General features: G+C 38.8%; 1 protein-coding gene across 4 annotated transcripts in view; it reads left to right on the forward strand.

Annotated features, from left to right (window-relative positions):
* DLGAP2 (DLG associated protein 2) overlaps positions 1-17,067 on the forward strand; it is a 467,574-nt gene extending 450,507 nt beyond the window's left edge. For all 4 annotated transcript variants that reach the window (XM_064508530.1, XM_064508531.1, XM_064508532.1 and 1 more), the window contains 3 exons: positions 2,581-2,672; positions 6,983-7,135; positions 9,518-17,067. In XM_064508530.1, coding sequence (XP_064364600.1) covers positions 2,581-2,672; positions 6,983-7,135; positions 9,518-9,736 — 464 coding nt within the window. In that variant the 3' untranslated portion in view covers positions 9,737-17,067. The remainder of the gene's footprint in view (positions 1-2,580; positions 2,673-6,982; positions 7,136-9,517) is intronic.
* Positions 17,068-18,564: the final 1,497 nt, after the last annotated feature.

The raw sequence follows: 18,564 nt of genomic DNA on the forward strand, positions 1-18,564 counted from the left end.
ACCTCCTATAGCAAAATTCCTCATCTTGGCAAGGAAGGAATTCTGACCCTACATCTGGAGTTTGTCTTATGTCCTGAGCTACAGAGCATCAAAGGGAAGGAGAACCCAAGCTTGTTTGTCTTCATGTTTATTAAAAAATACTGAAAAACAAATTAACGCAATTTGTTTCATATCAAATGAAACATTTCCTTTTTGTTCAGGTTTTTGTGTGTTTGTTGGTTTTCTAACACCCAAAACGTTGCTTTTCATATGCCAAAAACTTCATAGAGGAAAGTGAGGGTTTTGGTCATAACCAATTAAAATGTTTTACTTCACTTGACTGACAAAACAAAAACAAAACTCCAGTGAATTATTCATGCAGCCCTGAACCACTTAACCCTTTCACAAATGGGTGCCACAAGGGACTGATGAATTATGTATAGTACTGTTTAGTTTAGTGTTGTGGTGCAGCTGTAAACTGTTTGTCTAACAGAAAATGTAATAGAGTTTGAGAACCACAGCTTTACAAATTTACACGTGCATTTAAAGTTAGAGAAACATGTATGTTTTCACAGACCTGGAGCCTAAAACTTCCGAATTATTTCTTGCTTCTTGTGGTTAGGCAGAGGTCTCACAGGTCTAGATAATGCAAAATGAAAGCATAATGCCTATTAGCAAAATATTTTTTCACATGCCATCCAGTCACCTCTTATTCTAAAAACAGCAAAATGTTGAGCCTTGCTGGAGTTTAATGTTTGTTATATCACATGTTGCAGTGAAGTTTTCCTGTAATATTATAGCTTCATTCCACCCTTTGGGTGCTGTTTGAATTATCAATTTGGTTTCCTCAAATTATGAGGCTGTTTGAGTCTGAAAGATGTCAGAATTCCTGTCCCACCCCTACACCTGCATCTCCTTCCAGCTTTGCCCACAAACACTATTTAAAGATCTGGGAATACTCAGGAGAAACTCAGTCTTCCATTGAAACCCCAGCCTATACTGCTTTTTAGATGTTGCTTTTTCAGCATAGGGAAGGATGTGTAATTTGATCTAGGAACATACATTGCTACCTACCAAAGTATGGTATTTATCTCAGCAAATGTGAGTGTCTAGGAGGAGTTAGTTTTCTAACCAGTCCTCTTAAGCTCTCTAGTCAATAGAAAGAAATAGGCATCTCCAGAAAGAAATTCATCTCAATCAAAATAAACTGCTCACCATGGGTGAACTGACTATTTGTTTTCATTAGCTATACAGCAGGCATACAGAAATTTTGATTAGACTGTTGACTCTTGGAAGCAGTCAAGTAAAAAGAATTTGCTCCCGTTCCCCATCGCTTATGCACACTGGAAATGGCAAGTAACAATGACAGAGGAGAAAGCCCAACAGACCATGCTGGTTGATCATGACTGGGCAAAGTCCTGGAGCACATGCTTGTGTCCCACTGTGCTGCAGCTCCTGTGCTTAGGTCTTTATGCATTTTTCCAGAGTAGATGACCTGCAGCTCCCAGTGGGGGTGCCAAGACATGTCTCAAAGACATGAATCCTCTAAGGAGATCATCATTATGGTAGGAGCACTATTTGCTATAGTTTAACATATTAACCTTAATCCCAGTACAGATAGGATAAAGAGAATTCATCCAGGGATCACCCACACAACTGAGTGAAGTCATTTGTGATTGCAGAACCAGAAGATTTTATGCAAGGTACATTGAAAGCCCCCTTTGACTTCAGAGACAACAGGATTCTACCTTGAAGGGCCTACCTGGTTCTCAGGACAAGAGTATTTCAACAATTTTCAGTTTACATGATCAAATCTAGGTCCAATTTCCTTTATTTTTTCTTTTGTTGTGTTTCCATAATGCATGTAGAAAATATCTTTATGGATTCAGATAAATAAAGTATTGATGATGTTAACAGAATATTGTCCAATGGTAATTTAGGACTTTATAAAAACAGAATTTTTCTATAAATAGGTTTATGATACCATCTGAAAAATAAAATGATAATCTTATAGGAACATGATAAATGATGTTCCTGTATGGCGTCTGTGGAGTAAAGTTATCTTTGTTAGTTGTGCCTGATGGTGCTCAGGAGTTAAGTCTAGGAAAACTGGTGGACTGTGAAGTTTGGTGATAACTCAGTAGTTTTTGATGTCGGTAGACCTACTGAATTGTTTGCAGTTAAGTTCTTTGTCAGATCAGGATTAATGCATTTGCTAAGAAAACATTCAGAATGATAATGCTTATCACTAAGCTTTTTTTTGGTCATTTACTTTGGACTTTAAGATTGTTCTCAAAAATATATGTATAGATGCCCACTTCAGCTAGCTATACATATGCCCTTGAATATTTCTAATTTCTTAAGCAAAGATAGGCTGTTGTGCTGAGTTATTAATATATCATTTACTATTGCCAAAGGATAAAGTGCCACAGAGCTTTCCAATATCTCTAGCTTCCTTAAAATTATTTTATATATATGAACTCAAAAAGCATAAATGATATTTACTTCTCTTATCAAATAAGCTGTAATTTCAGCTACGTGTTTTCTTCAGCTGGCATTTTGCATTTACACACATTAGTAATAACCTGTCTATGTGCTCAGTCCTAGGTAAGATCCGAAGTGCTGTTGGAAGTGCTCAGCTCCTCATGTCTCAGAAATTCCAGCAATTTTATTGGCTTTGTCAGCAAAATCTGGTGAGTCACCATCTCTGGCCATTCTTGAAGAGTTTAAGTAGTCCACAAAAAAATAACTTTAAATTTTAGAAATTAACATTTTAGTTCAAAGTCAACAGCAACAACAAAAGTGTAATGTATCCAAAAATCTGAAAAGTCATTTTCATGTCCCACTTTTGTCTTACTGCTCTTTTTCTTTAACTTAATCTTTAAGTATGGTGTTAGTACAATTTTTATTAAAGCAAACTTTTGGGTTCCGTTTAGGTGCATTTTGTCTTTTCATTTTTGCTGTATTGGTTAAAGAAAAAAATATAAGAGAACAAATGTAAGTTTTCTGAGGCATAATATTATGGCTTATTTTTGTAACAATCTGGAATAGCAACTATCATTCTGGTAAGACTGGAGCAATTTCTCAAATTACAGTAAGTGGAGAATAGTATGATACGTGATCCAGTTTTCTATCTACCTGAAAATAGGACTGATCTTGGAAATGGGAATATACATAGTGTTCATAAAACTGGGTTTCATAATTTGTATTGCCAATTATATATAAGGCATCCTAGGGCTAAAGGAACAGATGCAGTATATTACTTGTAAGAGTTACTGCTATTGTTCTAGAAGTTCATTAGAGACTAATTCAATTCAAATGTTATCTTCATTAAAATGACAGCAGCCCTCAGTGACAGGAAAATTGTGGCAAGACGTTACTAATCAATAGAAGAATGTAATTCTCACTCAGGCTAGTGATAGAACATCTACTTTCCTTGGCTGACTTGAAGATGAAGTATAACTTTCATCTTTTGACTGTCTCTACACCTCATATATTAAAAGTGCTGAATTCTGTTGCGTGCCTAACAGCAGACATGACCTATATGTCTGGTTAGATACATTTCCTTATTTGTATTTGCTACATGACTTTTTAAAGCAAAATATTCATTCTGTAGAGACTGATTTGTTCCATTTCATCTATGAAGTTAAGCATCTCAAATTGTAATCAAATATTACTGAGAAAGTCATGCCAAAAATGTCCTAGCTTCTGATAGGAAATGATAAGATATATGGTCCTCATTAAGAAAGAATTCAATTATCTACTTCAAAGGCTTTGTCAGAGCAAGAATTTTTATAACAATGACAGAAGGACTGAAGAAATACACAAAGTCCGGCAAGCAGGAGATGACCATGTTTGTAATATCAAATATATCACGTATACTATCATTTATTTGTTTGGTGATGAAAGAAAGAAATCTTCATTAATGTGTAAAAGTTACCACAAATTTCAAAGTGGCCTCCATTAGCTGACTGATTAAGCTATGCAAACTGAGCTTTGGAGCGCCCAGCCTCCATTCCACTTCATTTATCCTCAAGTGGGTCCAGCACTTGTGTTTGAGAGCATTACTGTAATAACAAGCACAGCTCCCTCTCAGCATGGCCATCGGCTGTTTAGAACGATTCATTACAGTGAAGGCAATAGGAACACAAGGGACAAATCCACACCTTTGCAGGCAAGATGACCAAAGAACTGGCAAGATTTTATTTCTCTCATCCTTATTTGTTTAATAAACCTTTGAACTCCTTAACAGAAGCTTTATCCCATTCTTACAATTTAGGCTCTGAATATTCTTCAGCCTCATTAATGTTAAACCAGCAACAGAAGCTACAGAAAGCAGCAACTGCAGAACGAGGCTTTTAGCTCATTCATGTTTTGTGGCTTTTCTTTTTGTGCTTAATGACAGGGTTTGTTGCTAAATATTCACTAAACACATATCTACAGCAGGCAATCCATATGCTCCTAACACAACATCTCTGTACTTGGTGGGAACTCGGCCAGCTATCAACCAGTTACTGCATTCTCCTACTGGAAAACATGCATAGGGGTACAATGCAGTGCTTCTCTAACAGTATTCAGCAAGAATAAAGATAAATATAGGACAGAAAATAATGGTGTCTCCTTCAGCCAATTCAAAATGCAGCAACGGTTCAGGAAGATGGATGTAGCTACTCAGATTGGAATTTAACCAGGGAATTCACCTATCACCCACAGACTTTTGAAAAGGGTTATGGGAACTTTAAGCAGCACATTTGATTATGCTCTTGGTTTAGATCTCTTACAAAAGACTCTCAGTCAGGGTAAATTCAGAACATTGTCAGCTTCAAAGAAGTTTTTCTGAAAATCTGGCCTGGTATCTCCTACAGTACAGTGCCCCCATGAACTGCTAGAAAAAAACATCACTGGTTAATAACTACTCCCTCCTGAATTTTTCACATTACCTCTTGTAACACCCTGTTTTTTCTTTGAAGTGTCCTCCTCCATACTCTAGTCAGCACAGATCCTGCTCAGCTCGTGTGAGATCATCACTCAATATGTCATGGTTGTAGGCAAAAAGAGAGCAACGTGAGTGTCAGCTAGGTACTTTCTGATTTTGCTTTAGGCAAAATCCCTCCTTCAGAAGGAGGGCTGCAAAGCTGAATTCCAAATAAATGAGCAGATTCTGAAGAGAACCTGATTTAAGCCAATCTTTTCAAAACTTATCTAGCTTTAATAGTAATCATTTTCACTAGTGTTTAGCAGTGTGACTGTGGTCTATCAATCCCTAAGCGATAGCAGCAGGAGGCAGCCCTCTTGTGTCCAGATAACGTAGGACACATGCCTCATGCAGCAGCTGAGCTGGAGCTGTGCTATCCTGAAACAGGGAATAGCAGAGCGGGGAGCGCAAAGGTACAGAAGAGCAATTACCCTTGATTCAGAAGGGAATGGCATTTCAATGAGTGGCATCTTTAGAGGAAACTGGGGAGAGGGACTGATGATACCAGGCTGGAGAGAACAGATTGCAATACAAGATATATTGCTGTGAGTGTCTCCTGACAAATTTCAAAGAGGGAGTCAGTTCTAGAAGCCCAAGATACTGACCTTTGTAGGGTAACTAATGCCACTGACATAGGCTGTAAATGGCTGTAAATGGCAAATTTCAGTGAATAGTAGTCTGGAGTTTTATCATGTTTCCCAGATGTTTGTTCCAATCTACATGGGAAGTTCTGTTAAGTCCCAAAAGGTCCCTACGAACATGAAACTTTCTTCTAGCAAAGTAGGACTTCCAAGTAGATAGGCTTTTAGGCTGTTGTTCTTGGCCTAGATTCCCAAAGGAATAGGCAAAGGAATTATACATGGCTGACACTGTATGTTGTCATGCCTAAGTTCAGGCAGTCGGCTCCCACAGTGGCATTTGCAAACCCAAGTTATGTTCTTAAGTAGCAATTCCTAGTGTAAGACACCTAGGAATGTGGAATTCAAGGGAGGAAATCAGCAGAAATACTGACTTGCCTCTCTCTCAGATTTATGTGGGGTTGGGTTCACTATCTAAAATCCTTTGTCCCCTAAAGTCCTAAAATATGGGGCACAGAACCTTGCTTCAGTGTTCATTTGTTATATAATAAACTAACCATTACAGCTGTTGCTCAGGAAGGGGAGATCTTGTTGGCCTGAGTGGGTTCAACTCCATCTCTCCCAGCTCCATTGCACAGACCGCCTTAACTATTTCTTCCTGCCCTGGAAGGGAAGAAACCTTTTCCCATCGTCTTCACAGATGGGATATTTCATTAAAGTGACAAATCTATGTTCTTGAACTAGAACTGATGTCTACAACACAAAGGGTTAAGAGTCTGTATAATGCTCTCTTGATGTAATTTGTGCTGTGCAGGTTAATAGACAAATGAAGGGTAGTTTTCCTAGATTGCTACCATTAATATTTGCTCCATGAAATCTTTTGCACATAGTGCCACCTAATTGCAATATCTGGGGATAGTACCTGTCCGGCTCCTGAGCACCATTTGACCCCATGGAAGACAAAAATCCAGCATTCTGTAATTAAAACTTTACCTTTACACACAAATTTGAAAACCCAAGACAATATAAACATTGAATTTGGCATAAACTGCCAAGTACTTTATAGCGTTATTTCTTCTTCTACTCAGCTATCCCATATGTAATTTTTAACCAGAAAGACTTCACACTGGCTAGAATACAAAGCACATTCCCCTTCCCCATAATAATCAGCAGACATAGGCTGCCAGCTTGCTACATTTTAGAAATGCAGGTCAGCCCAGCATGTGGTGTTAAGGAACTTCCCATGCTGCAAGGACTCAGAAAGGCTAGCATATGACATCTAACTCATTTATATTTGGGCTGTGTAGGAGGCAAAAGTTTCCAGTCACAGCTCCCAGCTGTAAAACACATGGTGCAGCACTCTAATCTGCTGCAATTCCTTTCCTGCCTCAAAGCACATTGTTTAAAGTCTCATGGTCTATTCATATTTTCTCCTTTGTGTACGTGGCAGGACCCGAGTGCCATGCCGAGACCAACTTCCCAGGACCTAGCAGGATTCTGGGACTTATTGCAGCTCTCAATTGAAGATGTCAGCATGAAGTTCGATGAACTGCACCAGTTGAAACTCAATGAATGGAAAATAATAGAATCACCTGAAAGGAAGGTAAGCAGACCATGGACAGTACCATTTACTTTCCATTTGTAGTTCTGTGGTCTTCTTGTGTTAAATCCAATAGTAAAACACGATAGCTTTCCAACCCAAAGATAGAAAGTACCTAACTGGCAATACGCAATCCTTCATCAGATGTAAGGGTATTTTCTTCCCTTTAACAAGGCTGAATTGAACTATATAGCAAATGAAGTGGATTTTACTAAGTCTTGTCAGTGTGCTCCCTAACCACTTTTTTTCAAATTATTTGGGTTCAAATTATAAGGGCCAGAAGTGAAATCTTTTCTGATTAATTCACATTGAGAAGAATAGCATGAGAATTCAACCAAGGTCAACTCCAGCATGCTGCCACATTTGGGGCAGCTTAAGGCTGGGCACTAAGTTTTTAATCCTGCCTGTAAGAGATAACTGATACTAGAACAAGAATAAGAAAAAAAACATGTGACAAAACATTGGATAGCTCAAACAAAAGCTTGGCCTGTGAAAGTCTGTGGGACAAGGAGTACTTCTGTCTGGCACCCTTCTGACAGCACCCTGCCTGCATCTCTGAGCTGCAGCTCCACAGCCCAGGAAACACCCTGGCCGTGACACTTGCAACACAGGTTGTGGAAAAATGTCCACAAATCAGTGTAATTCTGTAACTGCCTTTCCCCTTCCTAGAGCTGCATGCTTTCCCTTAATTATCCCACTGTCCTTGCCGATTGTTGTATCAGTAAAATGGAGACAGTGTTTACTCTGAGTCAGTATTGTTGGCCTCAGGTGGATACTTGTCTGATTTGGGAGGAATTAGGAGGCATCTTGACAACTCTTTCATTCCTTCATTCTCCTCTTAGATTTTAATTTTCAGCCAACTGGTTGGCGGATGGTGAGTTTGCAGCTCTTGCTGACTGGTGACAACTAGAAGTAAGAAATTATTATAATGACAGGAACAGCAATGTTCCCAAGAGGAAAATAAAGAAAAGCAGAAAAAAAGGGGAGGAGGAATGGGACAAAGGGAATAGAACCCTTATGTTCTTGGCTGAAAATAGCAAACAGAAAATAATGACTGGAAGAGCTGACTCTCATGGAGAACAGTAAATGTGTTTCATCTTAGGCTGCTGCACTGTTGCCGTTGAGAAGTAGAGAATGTAGAACTATGTTGTCATATAACTTTTTCGTCTAGTCTTAGCTAAGGTATTTTGCTAGTAGATTCAGAATTACTTTCAAAAAAAACCGCAAAACAATAAAAATTCTGCAAGCCGTAGGTCCTTCAGGGTTTTTTTTAAACATTTATAACCTGTAGTGGGTCAGATTAACTGTATTTTCCCCAACTAGCACCCCATAATCCTGACTATTTCTGTCACTTTAGAAAGTTCACTGGCAGAAAGGTATGTGATAGTAAAGGTGAAGTTGTGGAATCTCCATCTTTGGAGATACTCAGTCAAGTATTAAGTATGACTTCAAACAACCTGCTTTCACTTCGAATTTGGACCTAATTTCAAGTGGGCCCTGCTTTGAATGGGAGGTTATATCAGATCACCTCCGGAGGTCCTTTCCAGCCTAATTTATTACATAATTCTGTGATCCTAGAAATCTTCTTAAGGTCCTTATGTGATATTTCACAATCTCTGGATTGGAGGAAATGGAGGAAAATACCAATTTCATACTTCAGAACGATTCTCAATTCAAAACTTGCAGAAGTCATTTACAGCTTGTTTGGTACCCTAATATATTGACTCTCACCTTATAGTCTGATAATTCTTCAATATGATTTTCTTAAAAATAGTCTAGGCTGACAAGTAGAAAAAACAGCCCCTCTCTCTGGTTGGTGTTTGCCTGTTTCCATTTAGCAATTCAGGGAGGAGACTAAACTAATAGACAAGTATACACAGCTGCTATCTCATATCCAGCTGAGACTAAATTCAGTATGATTAATTTAATTAAAAATCCTGTCCTGCTAATCTTAGACAGTCTTTTCACTTGATCAGACCACACAGATGTGCTGAGTCCTTATTGGCAAGCCAGTCTGCGTTTCTGTTCATAATGAATGTAATAATGTGTCAGCTAAAATTAAATGGATTCATATGAAAGTGAGGTACACAGATTGCATGTGTAGGGTACCTGCAAAGAGAGTAAAAGGAAGTGTAGTAGTCTTTGTAAAGCATGGGACTGCAGAAATACAGTCAAACTGAATCTGTAATTGCTGAAATAACAGGTTTTCATCAGCGTCCTAGAATGGATGGTGATTCATGTAATCCATTAATCAGCTGATTTTAGAGTGCAAGTTGAGCATGCCTGGTGTATGTAACCAGTGTTTTTCACATCTTTAATTTGCACATTCTGCAGATGGTATTTTCCACACGCGGTTCACTTTTCAATTTCAATGCCCTATTGCAGGAAGAAAGAAAGGTTCCTCCTCCTGTACCAAAGAAGCCCCCAAAAGGAAAATTCCCTATCACAAGAGAAAAATCTCTGGACCTACCCGACAGACAGCGACAAGAAGCTAGAAGACGGCTAATGGCTGCTAAGAGAGCAGCCTCTTTCCGGCAGAATTCAGCCACAGAGCGTGCAGACAGCATTGAGATCTATATCCCAGAGGCTCAAACCCGGCTTTAAAGACAGAATGCTGCAGAGTTTCTTTTTTAAACAAAATGCTTGTACAGTTTGTCACTTACCTGGTAATTTTTGTCTCATTCTCTCCACTAAATATGCCCTTGCTGTTGTGTTCTTTGTGCCATAAGCACAGTGGAATGCTTTTGATTTCCTCAGAATTTGCTGAGCTCATTGCAAGAACAACTTCTTTTGTATTTATTGTCTGACTTACAATCAGCTACAATGGATAGGGCTTGTTGAGACCTGACTTATCCAATATATTCTCAGAGGACAACAAGAAACACCTCTTGAGATGGAACCCAGCTTACTTTTTTGTTATTTATATTTTTATAAAATGTGTGATAATTAGGGATAAGAATAACAAACTATAAATGGGTGCATCTCACCATTCACTAGAGGCATTAGCTAATCCAAGTAGAAGGTGCTACAAATGTAAAGAGCAGGAAAGAAAGAACCCATTTATCTCTCTGACCTCCAGTTTCTTTTCCTTGAACCCAGCTAAAATATTTGCCCATGTGCTCTGCCACTCTACTCATCTTTGTTACTGCAAAATAACATTCGGCCTCTCATGTCATGTCAAGTTTCTGGAGATGAACAGGGATATCCAGCCACTAAAACTCCAAAGGTCATCAGAAACCAAGAAGCATGCAAGTCTGGTGATGTTGGGAATGCCCGGTGAGAAACGTTTGCTGCTAGCAGTATAATGACATTCTGAAACCTAAGCAAAATTATAATGCAAGAGGACTTGAGTGATGGGTGAAAGGAAAATGGAAGCCTTAAAAAGTTAGATCTTCTGTAGCAAGATGTGTAAAGAAAAGTTATACTTACTCCTTTGGAACACTCATTGCATTTTTAATGGTTCTTTTATGTGTTAACATTTATTTTATAAACCTTCTCTCTTTTATTTCAAGAGCTACAGTACATGTAATATTTCAAACTCTTCAAAATGTTATATCAATTGAGTTTCCAGGGTATCCTTGAGAAAAAAATCTTGCTTGTTTAAAATGCCAGTTGTGATGTTGTAACCAGTTTAAGAAATATGAATGTGAGTGGTAAGTATATCTAAGTTTAAATGGTTATGTTAAGGTAAAGGTGAACTGTGGTTTACAGTTGTATTTTTTTTAGAACTATTTTTCTATGCAGTATCAGTTATAGCAAGAATAAGCTTCTTGCTTGCTTCAGACATAAAAAACATGACTCAAGAGATAAGTGATTTCCAGACATGGAATATAAGGAAAATAATGTATTTCTAAGCCTCTCATTATCAGAAGAGAAAAGTGGTAATTACCACAGTCAAGAGGCTTTAATTTAAAATAAATTAAGATAGAATTATTCCACTTCACCTACCTTCCAGAGGCAACTGAGCATCCCTGCACTTAGAAGTCTTCAGGTGAAGACGCAATAAGATAAGTAACTCACAGACCCCAATTCCAAGGTTCTGAATACTCCTTTAGGTCAAAACCATGTCAACACAGGGAGACAGACAGTCCCAACTGATGCATCTCCTGTTTACCTGCTTTAACAAATGCAATGTACTTAGCCATAGGCAGAACAGCTATTTAATTATACTCTAGCACTTTGGTTCTTCACCTGACGAGCACTTTAAATGTGTCCCATGCACCCTGCAGCCTGACAGATGAGTGAAAATGTGAAGTATCATAGGTTATGCAGATCTGACATTGCTTTGAATCTGAGGGGTTTTTTTTTCTTTTTCCTTCTCTTTTTTCTACAGTGTGTAGTGTTAAGCATGAGTTCTGTCTTTGGAGCATAGCTGACAAAGCATGTTTAGCTTCAAGATATGAATCTTTAGAGATGAAGTTTTGAGAAGTTTCTGTGAGGAGAAAACCCTGTAAATTGAGCCTGATATCTGGTATATATTTTACCAAATAGCCTTAAACTATATTTGGAAGCAAAAACCAAGACGAATGTATATCCTTCAAAAATGCAAAAAAAAAGAGAAAAAAAAATCCCTGAAATATTCTTCTATAAATGAAAACATTATATTTCCCATCCCTGGTGTTTTCAAGGCATTTCCTATTAAGGAAAGAGCTGAATCCTGGGTAGTGTACAATATTGATGCTACTTCCTATATTTGTTGTACTATTTTAAATACAAATGTATTTGCAGACATTGGCGTCTTTAGTCTTGAAAAGTGATATCTTATTTAAAGTGGAGCTGCTTATTAGAAATATCCACATAAAACTAAAGCCAGTGTCTTTCCTCGATTTTGGAAGTTTAAAATAGACACATAGACACATAGACACATAGACACATAGACACACACACACACACACACACGCACACGCGCGCGCACACACACACACACACGCACACGCGCGCGCACACACACACACACACACACACACACACACACACACACACCCCTACATATTTATTTATTTATTTATTTATTTATTTATGGCAGCTGATGCGTTTTATTTAATTTCCCTGTATACTTCTAGGAGAAATCACACTTGACTCACTTGCTTGAAAACCCCCACCTGCCGTGACAGGTCATGTGGTTAAGACAAGCTGTATTTGATCCTGCCAGTATTCAGACTTTGTAAAGACAAATTGTAAAGAGAAACAGATTACAGCCGATAAGCTTAGATCCCAGTTTATGTAACGCTGACTTGGAGCAGTCCGCAAAAATCTTTAATTTTAGCATTATATTTTGATAGATTTTTGATATTTTACAATTCTTTGGATGTTCTCAGGCTAAAGTAGGCCTGCATGAATGACACCAACTCTTTATTTTACATTTCCCATGCCATAATTCGAAAATGGTCAGTATAAGTTTTTGGATAGCTATGATTCCTGCTTGTTCCACCTTTACTCCAAAAAAAGAAGAATCAAAAGTAAACTAGATGCCTAATGAAAAATCTGGTAATATGTTATCTGTGCATGTTACATTTTGAAGTGCAATATATTATTAAATTCTTGTACAGGTAACATTCTATCGTTAAAGGCAAATAAGTCATTTCTATCTACATATTGTACATCCGGCTAGTTTAGAAAAACAACATTATGTTTATCATACTTGTGTTACAAATAAATCAAAGTCAAATCACTTTAGTTCCTGACATAAGAAACACAGCACATGGTATCTTAATAAACACATGAACAGATCCATTGTAATCTGACCCCATATCATAAAAATAAAATTCAATTACAAAACCAATGCAGGAGGAACATAAATAAACATAAAGATAGAAAGTGAAATGCTTTTTATTTAAAGACTTCATGCTGTACATCTACACAGAACAGCTGGATATAACAAAATATTCTCCTATTTAATCGAATACTAATTGGACTAAAATTTATTTTAAAGGATGAAAATTCAAGAAAGCTTCTGTTCATTTCCTCATTGCCTGTAAAACACAAGTATAGTAAACAGAATTATGAAAATTTCAATAAAGAAAAAAACCTGACTGGTAACATCTTTGATATTTGCCATACTTATTTTTGCTTTGTATATTTTTTTTAGATTTGAAATTCATTGTAAATTGGTGAAGTATGTTATGAAGTGTTTTATTATTTCTTGTTGACCTGATGGGAATGGCCTTTGGCAGGGTGCAGAGACCAATATCGTTGTACAGTTTAATACCAAAAAAATTATGTTTTGGTTCACGCTTAAACCTTGTCGCTTGTTAGATCTGAGTGAGCTGAGTTAGGACAGAATTAAAGTGTGCATAGGAAGGGGTGTGGATTTCATATACACAAATCATTTCATACGATGCAAATTATTTGTTTTAAAATAAGCCTGTCTCCTGCTGTATCAGTACATTACTGCTCTAGTTTTTACTTCCTTAGCACTGCTTATACTGGAAAGCGAGGGAATCATTCGGTGGTCTCGAAAGGGAAAGGATTTACGACTAAGCGATCCAGTGCCGCAAGCGACCCGCTGGGGCCCCGCGCGAGCGGTGCTCCTCCGCCGGCTCTTGCCCCCAGCTGGTCCTGTCCCCATCCCGCCTGGTCCGCGGCGCCCGCCGGAGCCATGCGTGTCAAGCCGCGGTGGCCAGCCGGCTGCTTCAGCCTCCTCATGGGCGCCGCGGCGCTGGCGCTGGTGGCAGGGATGCGCCGGAGCCTGACCCATCTAGTGCCAGTCCCTGCAGGCTGATTTGGGGCTGAATTTGGTCCGTTAGTGCCAGCTGCCAGGTGGCGCATGCCGAAAAGCTATGAAACCTTGTGAAGCTGGCGCCCAAGTATCACACTGAGAGCTTCGGTGCGAGGCGGTGGCACCCTGCACTGCTCCCAGGGCAGGTTACGGTGGAGTGGCATCACTGGCAAACTGCGGCGCAGGCGAGGAGTATCAGCAGTGCTGCAACACCCGGCGAGTGCTTCCCGGTGTACGGCAGGTCAACACTTACATTCATATAGTGCCTTTCATCCAGAAGGATCTCAAAGCACTTTATTAGCTGGCAGGCAAACCCGAGGCCAGGCTCCGGCTGGCGTGGGGAAGCGCTCACCCCGCGGCAGCCCATGCACCGGCAACGCTTAGTGTTGCCCCTCCGGAATTTAGACAACTAAAGAAAAGTGTCAGATTGCGTTTCCAGAATACACTTTGCCCCTGTGTGTCCACGAGGATGGCAAGGGTGGCTATGGTGAAGGAGCATCACTGGGAGGGCAGCGCGGGGAGAGGCAGGAGAGCTCTTGCCGGGGCCGGGCATGGAGGCTCCGGATGCCTGGAGCCAGAGCCTTCTCCATCGGAGACCTCGGCAAGTCTCCCCCTCACCAGGATACCCCTTGCTTCTCCAGCATGTGCTGCAAAAGCGGCCTCCCCGGGGCACCTACCTGCCCAGTGCCCTCTCCTCGCCCCTTCATGGGCTGCAGGCGAGCTAAGACGGGTGGCAAAGCGGAGCGCAGCACTTGGGCTGAAGGTTCATGCCGTGGTTTGGGCAATTGCTCTTTACTGAGATGCAGCGCTAACCCTAAGGGTTCTTGTATGAAAGAGCAAGGGGAAACCTCTCTCGGTGCTGTCGAGAGGGGCAGATTAGAGGCAGCCGTTTTGTACTGTAGATGATAGAAGGAAGACATATGCATATATATACATATTTTTCAGTGTAATGGTTCCCGGACAGTTGGATCCAGGAACCACAGCCAACCCTCATGCGTTCGTGTAGACCGTGCCACTTTCCCGCAGCATAGCCACAGCACCAGCGAGTTTGTCAGGTGAACTGCTGAAGGCAGTGCCATGGCCCAGCTGCCACTATTCGTGTTCACCTCCAGGGACAATGTTTTGGGAACAGCTGTTTTGTGGCATACTTGTATGCACACATAGACTCCAAGAAAGAATTAAGCCCTCTGTATACCCAAAAATTGTTCAACTTATCTCTGAAATGCAGTCACCTCGATGGTGTAATGCTGCAGCTGTTTAACTGCATAATAGGCTGTTCAGGACAGCAAGTATAAAACTGAAATTGAAATGGAAACTTGCCCAAAGAGAATTTAGCCAGAATATTTAGGCTGATTCAGCTCCTCTTAACGAAATAAAATTCTAATGGCTGCAAGAGGCCATGCACTCATTATATCTAAAAAGCATCTTCCAGAACCCTTCTTATTAACCATGTATTGCATTTCATAAATAATGATCGTAGGGAAAGACTGCATGTTCACAGTTCCACCTTCCCACATAAGCGTGTTTCTCCCATTACTGTTCATTGCTAAAACAGAATTGGGCTTTTGCAGTCAGACTCCTAGGTAATGTAGATCAGTATGTCTACACAGAAGTTAACTGAGCAAACAGTTTTCATCAGCTGGCGATTTAGGGCTCTCTTTCATTAGGGCCAAGTAGCTATTTTTTTAAGTTGATTTTGTTGAGAGGATTCTTTACTTCTTTAATAAAAAACACCAATATTTTCACTAAGCATGAAATGAATGGGAGGTTTATTTGAAGACATGGTTATTATCACCAATACAGCCAGTTAGTGAGAATTCTTCATCTCCTTCCCTTATTCTTCTTTCATTCAACACATCAGCATTCCCATTCTTAAAGCTGAACTGTCATAAAAAATTCACGTTTGTGAGATGAATTATTGTAGAGCTTTGGGCTAAGTTCTGATCTCAGTTATATTAAATCAACCCCGAGAAACTTCACTGAAGTCAGAGCAAAATGTCAGATGTGGACCAATATAATTCAGATCAATGTCTGACTCAGCAAGTCCCATTGAGGTAGAAAGGACTTATTGTGAGAATTAGCTGGTGCATAATTGTTTTGTAGGGTATATTGCTTCCTTTCAAGTAGGTCACAGTTGAACAGAGTTTTCTTTGGTAGGTTCATGTCTCTGACTACAGTCTTCACAAAGAATTATTAGCTTTACTTATAATTACCTGTGGAATTCACATGCTCATATCCATGCTTTGATTTACATTTTGGAGGTTTAATAGTATGGCCATCTCATTTTAAAAGGGCTCGGCATGTATGTATTCTTTAGTCCACTTAATTTTCTGAATAAACAGATTTTCCCTTTCAAGTAGTCTGACTTATACTGCTCTAGAACTGTTCTTTCCTGAAGAAAAGCCACTATGACTGTGCAGGATTTTCTGTGCAGAGACAAAACTCATACTTTCATTTACCATGTGACATGCCAAAATATTCAAGTGTGGCCTAAGGACTAAATTAAATGCCTCCTGTAGAATTTCAAGGAATGTTAGAACCAGGAAATTAGCTGTGTAGTTATCATTAAAAGTATATATAAATATATATAAATATATATATACATAAGAAATCATATCAACAATGAGGATGAACTGAGTGCCAAATATTCACCATCTGTACAAAGCTACACTTCACTAGAATTAAACTATTTTATGTAATTCTCTTTCTCATGCTTTTATGGTTCTTTTGATAAATTCTATTTAGTAGCATGCAGGATACCTGAATTGAATGTACAGTATGTTGTTTCATTGCTACAATAATTTCTCGCTTCTCAGTAATATCTTCTTTACCAGAATGTTATTCGTTACTTTGAAGACATATTTGAGAATTGTTTTATTCTTGAGTTATTCTTTTTTCATGGTTCTCTGCTCACCTCCAGCTGATTGTAAGGAAATGTGCTTCACTATTTTGCCCCATGGCTCTTTTATGAAGCTGCCTCTTTCAATTGGTTTATGTATTGTTTATGTTCATCTCCTGTAAATAACTCTGCAATTAAATTTTTTGAGAAAAATAGAGTATACTCTTTATTACATTTTAAATTTTGCATTAGTTAAAATATGCCCTTTCCAATCAGACAATTTGTAGACCACGGTAAATTATTACTTTAGACATGTAACCTTTTGAGTATCTGTAAATGCATTATCAATAAAATATTTTTGATTGGGTTTTATCTGAATTCAGAGAAAGACACATGTAATATCTGAGGGAATTTGGCAAATAATAGAATCAGTTATGCAATGCTAACAATGTATTTTGATTAATATTCATACTATAGGTATAGAATATCATGAACTGCTTTTGAATCAGTTCATTGTGCTTCATTAACAGAAAAGATAATAGCCTCCTTTGTGTGTAAACCACAACTGATATTAAATTATTTGTAAGTAATTGTTATTAGGTGGAAGTAACTGGAAGACTGGTTTGGAAAGCTGAATCTTGGAGGGTGTCTGTACACGGTTTTTGCTGTTTGCAACTGAATAGCCAAAAAGAACTTTTAGGCCACTTAACGTTTTTCAGCTCCTACCAGGGCAGACAAGTCTCCTTCAGGGAATGGTTTGAACATCTCTGCAGAAAAACTGAACCATACTTTGCATTGGACGAAATTCTTGATAAGCCTGAAGCATATCAAGAGTATGAGTAAAATGATGATGTGTGGAGGCTCTGAGTCTAATTAAAGGAGGTTCAAGAAATACTATGACAAGTATTTATTTGGGGAAGAAAGGTGCTTAATTGCTTGAACATTTGGATTTTTATTGCTGATTTAATATATACTCTATCATAACACTTAGGATCCTTAGCTATGGATCAAGACAACATTTTAATAGGCATTGTGCAATTACAGAATAAAAGGTTTTCTCTTACCACAAAGAGTTTATAACCTAAACATCAGGTGAGAGACAACAGATAGACAGATATATGAGAGAAGCTGAGGGAAACAATGAGACACTATTCATTAAAATGAAGAGCGATGGTTGCAGCATTGCAGCAGCCTATCAGTTGTCAATTGTTTCATAAGCATGAGGATAAAAAAAGAGGATAATGAAGTGGGTTGGAAGATATCCTCAGGGATGTCTTCCCAAGAAAGAGGGGAGCCCAACAAGGATGTTGTTTGAAAATTTAATACAGAGATGATGAAATTTGGCATCAACTGGAGGTGGAAGCTGACATCTCAGTAATTAATGAATGATGCTAGGTACACTATGGATAGGTGGTATATGAATAGACTGTGAAAGGTCTTGGCAATAAAGACCAATAAAATTAAAAATTCAGTATTCTGCTGGATCATTATTTGTATGAAAGGATTTTCTTCTTTAATATCTGTTGTGGAAGGCTCACAATTTCCCTGCAGTTCTAATGAAAATGAACTGTCAGCAGTTCTAATGAAAATGAAACCTAAAGAGGGAGCTTTTTAGCACAGCTTAGCTCTTCTTCTTGTGTGTCTCCTAATAGCAGCGATTGTGACCTAGAACATCATCCATATAAGTTCTGTACCAATATTTTACAACTAAGAAAAGCCTTGACCATTTCTAGCTGAAATTCCAACAACTATTTAGCTTGTCTTAACCTACATGAGTTCCCTAAAAAAGGCTGATCCTATCTGGAATCTGGAAAGGATCACACAACTAACAAGCAAGCTGTTTCTTGCACAATATTATTAGAGAGGTTGCATGTC

Source organism: Dromaius novaehollandiae, chromosome 3 (assembly GCF_036370855.1).
Source record: "Dromaius novaehollandiae isolate bDroNov1 chromosome 3, bDroNov1.hap1, whole genome shotgun sequence".
In the NCBI taxonomy this organism is placed as follows: Eukaryota; Metazoa; Chordata; class Aves; order Casuariiformes; family Dromaiidae; genus Dromaius; species Dromaius novaehollandiae.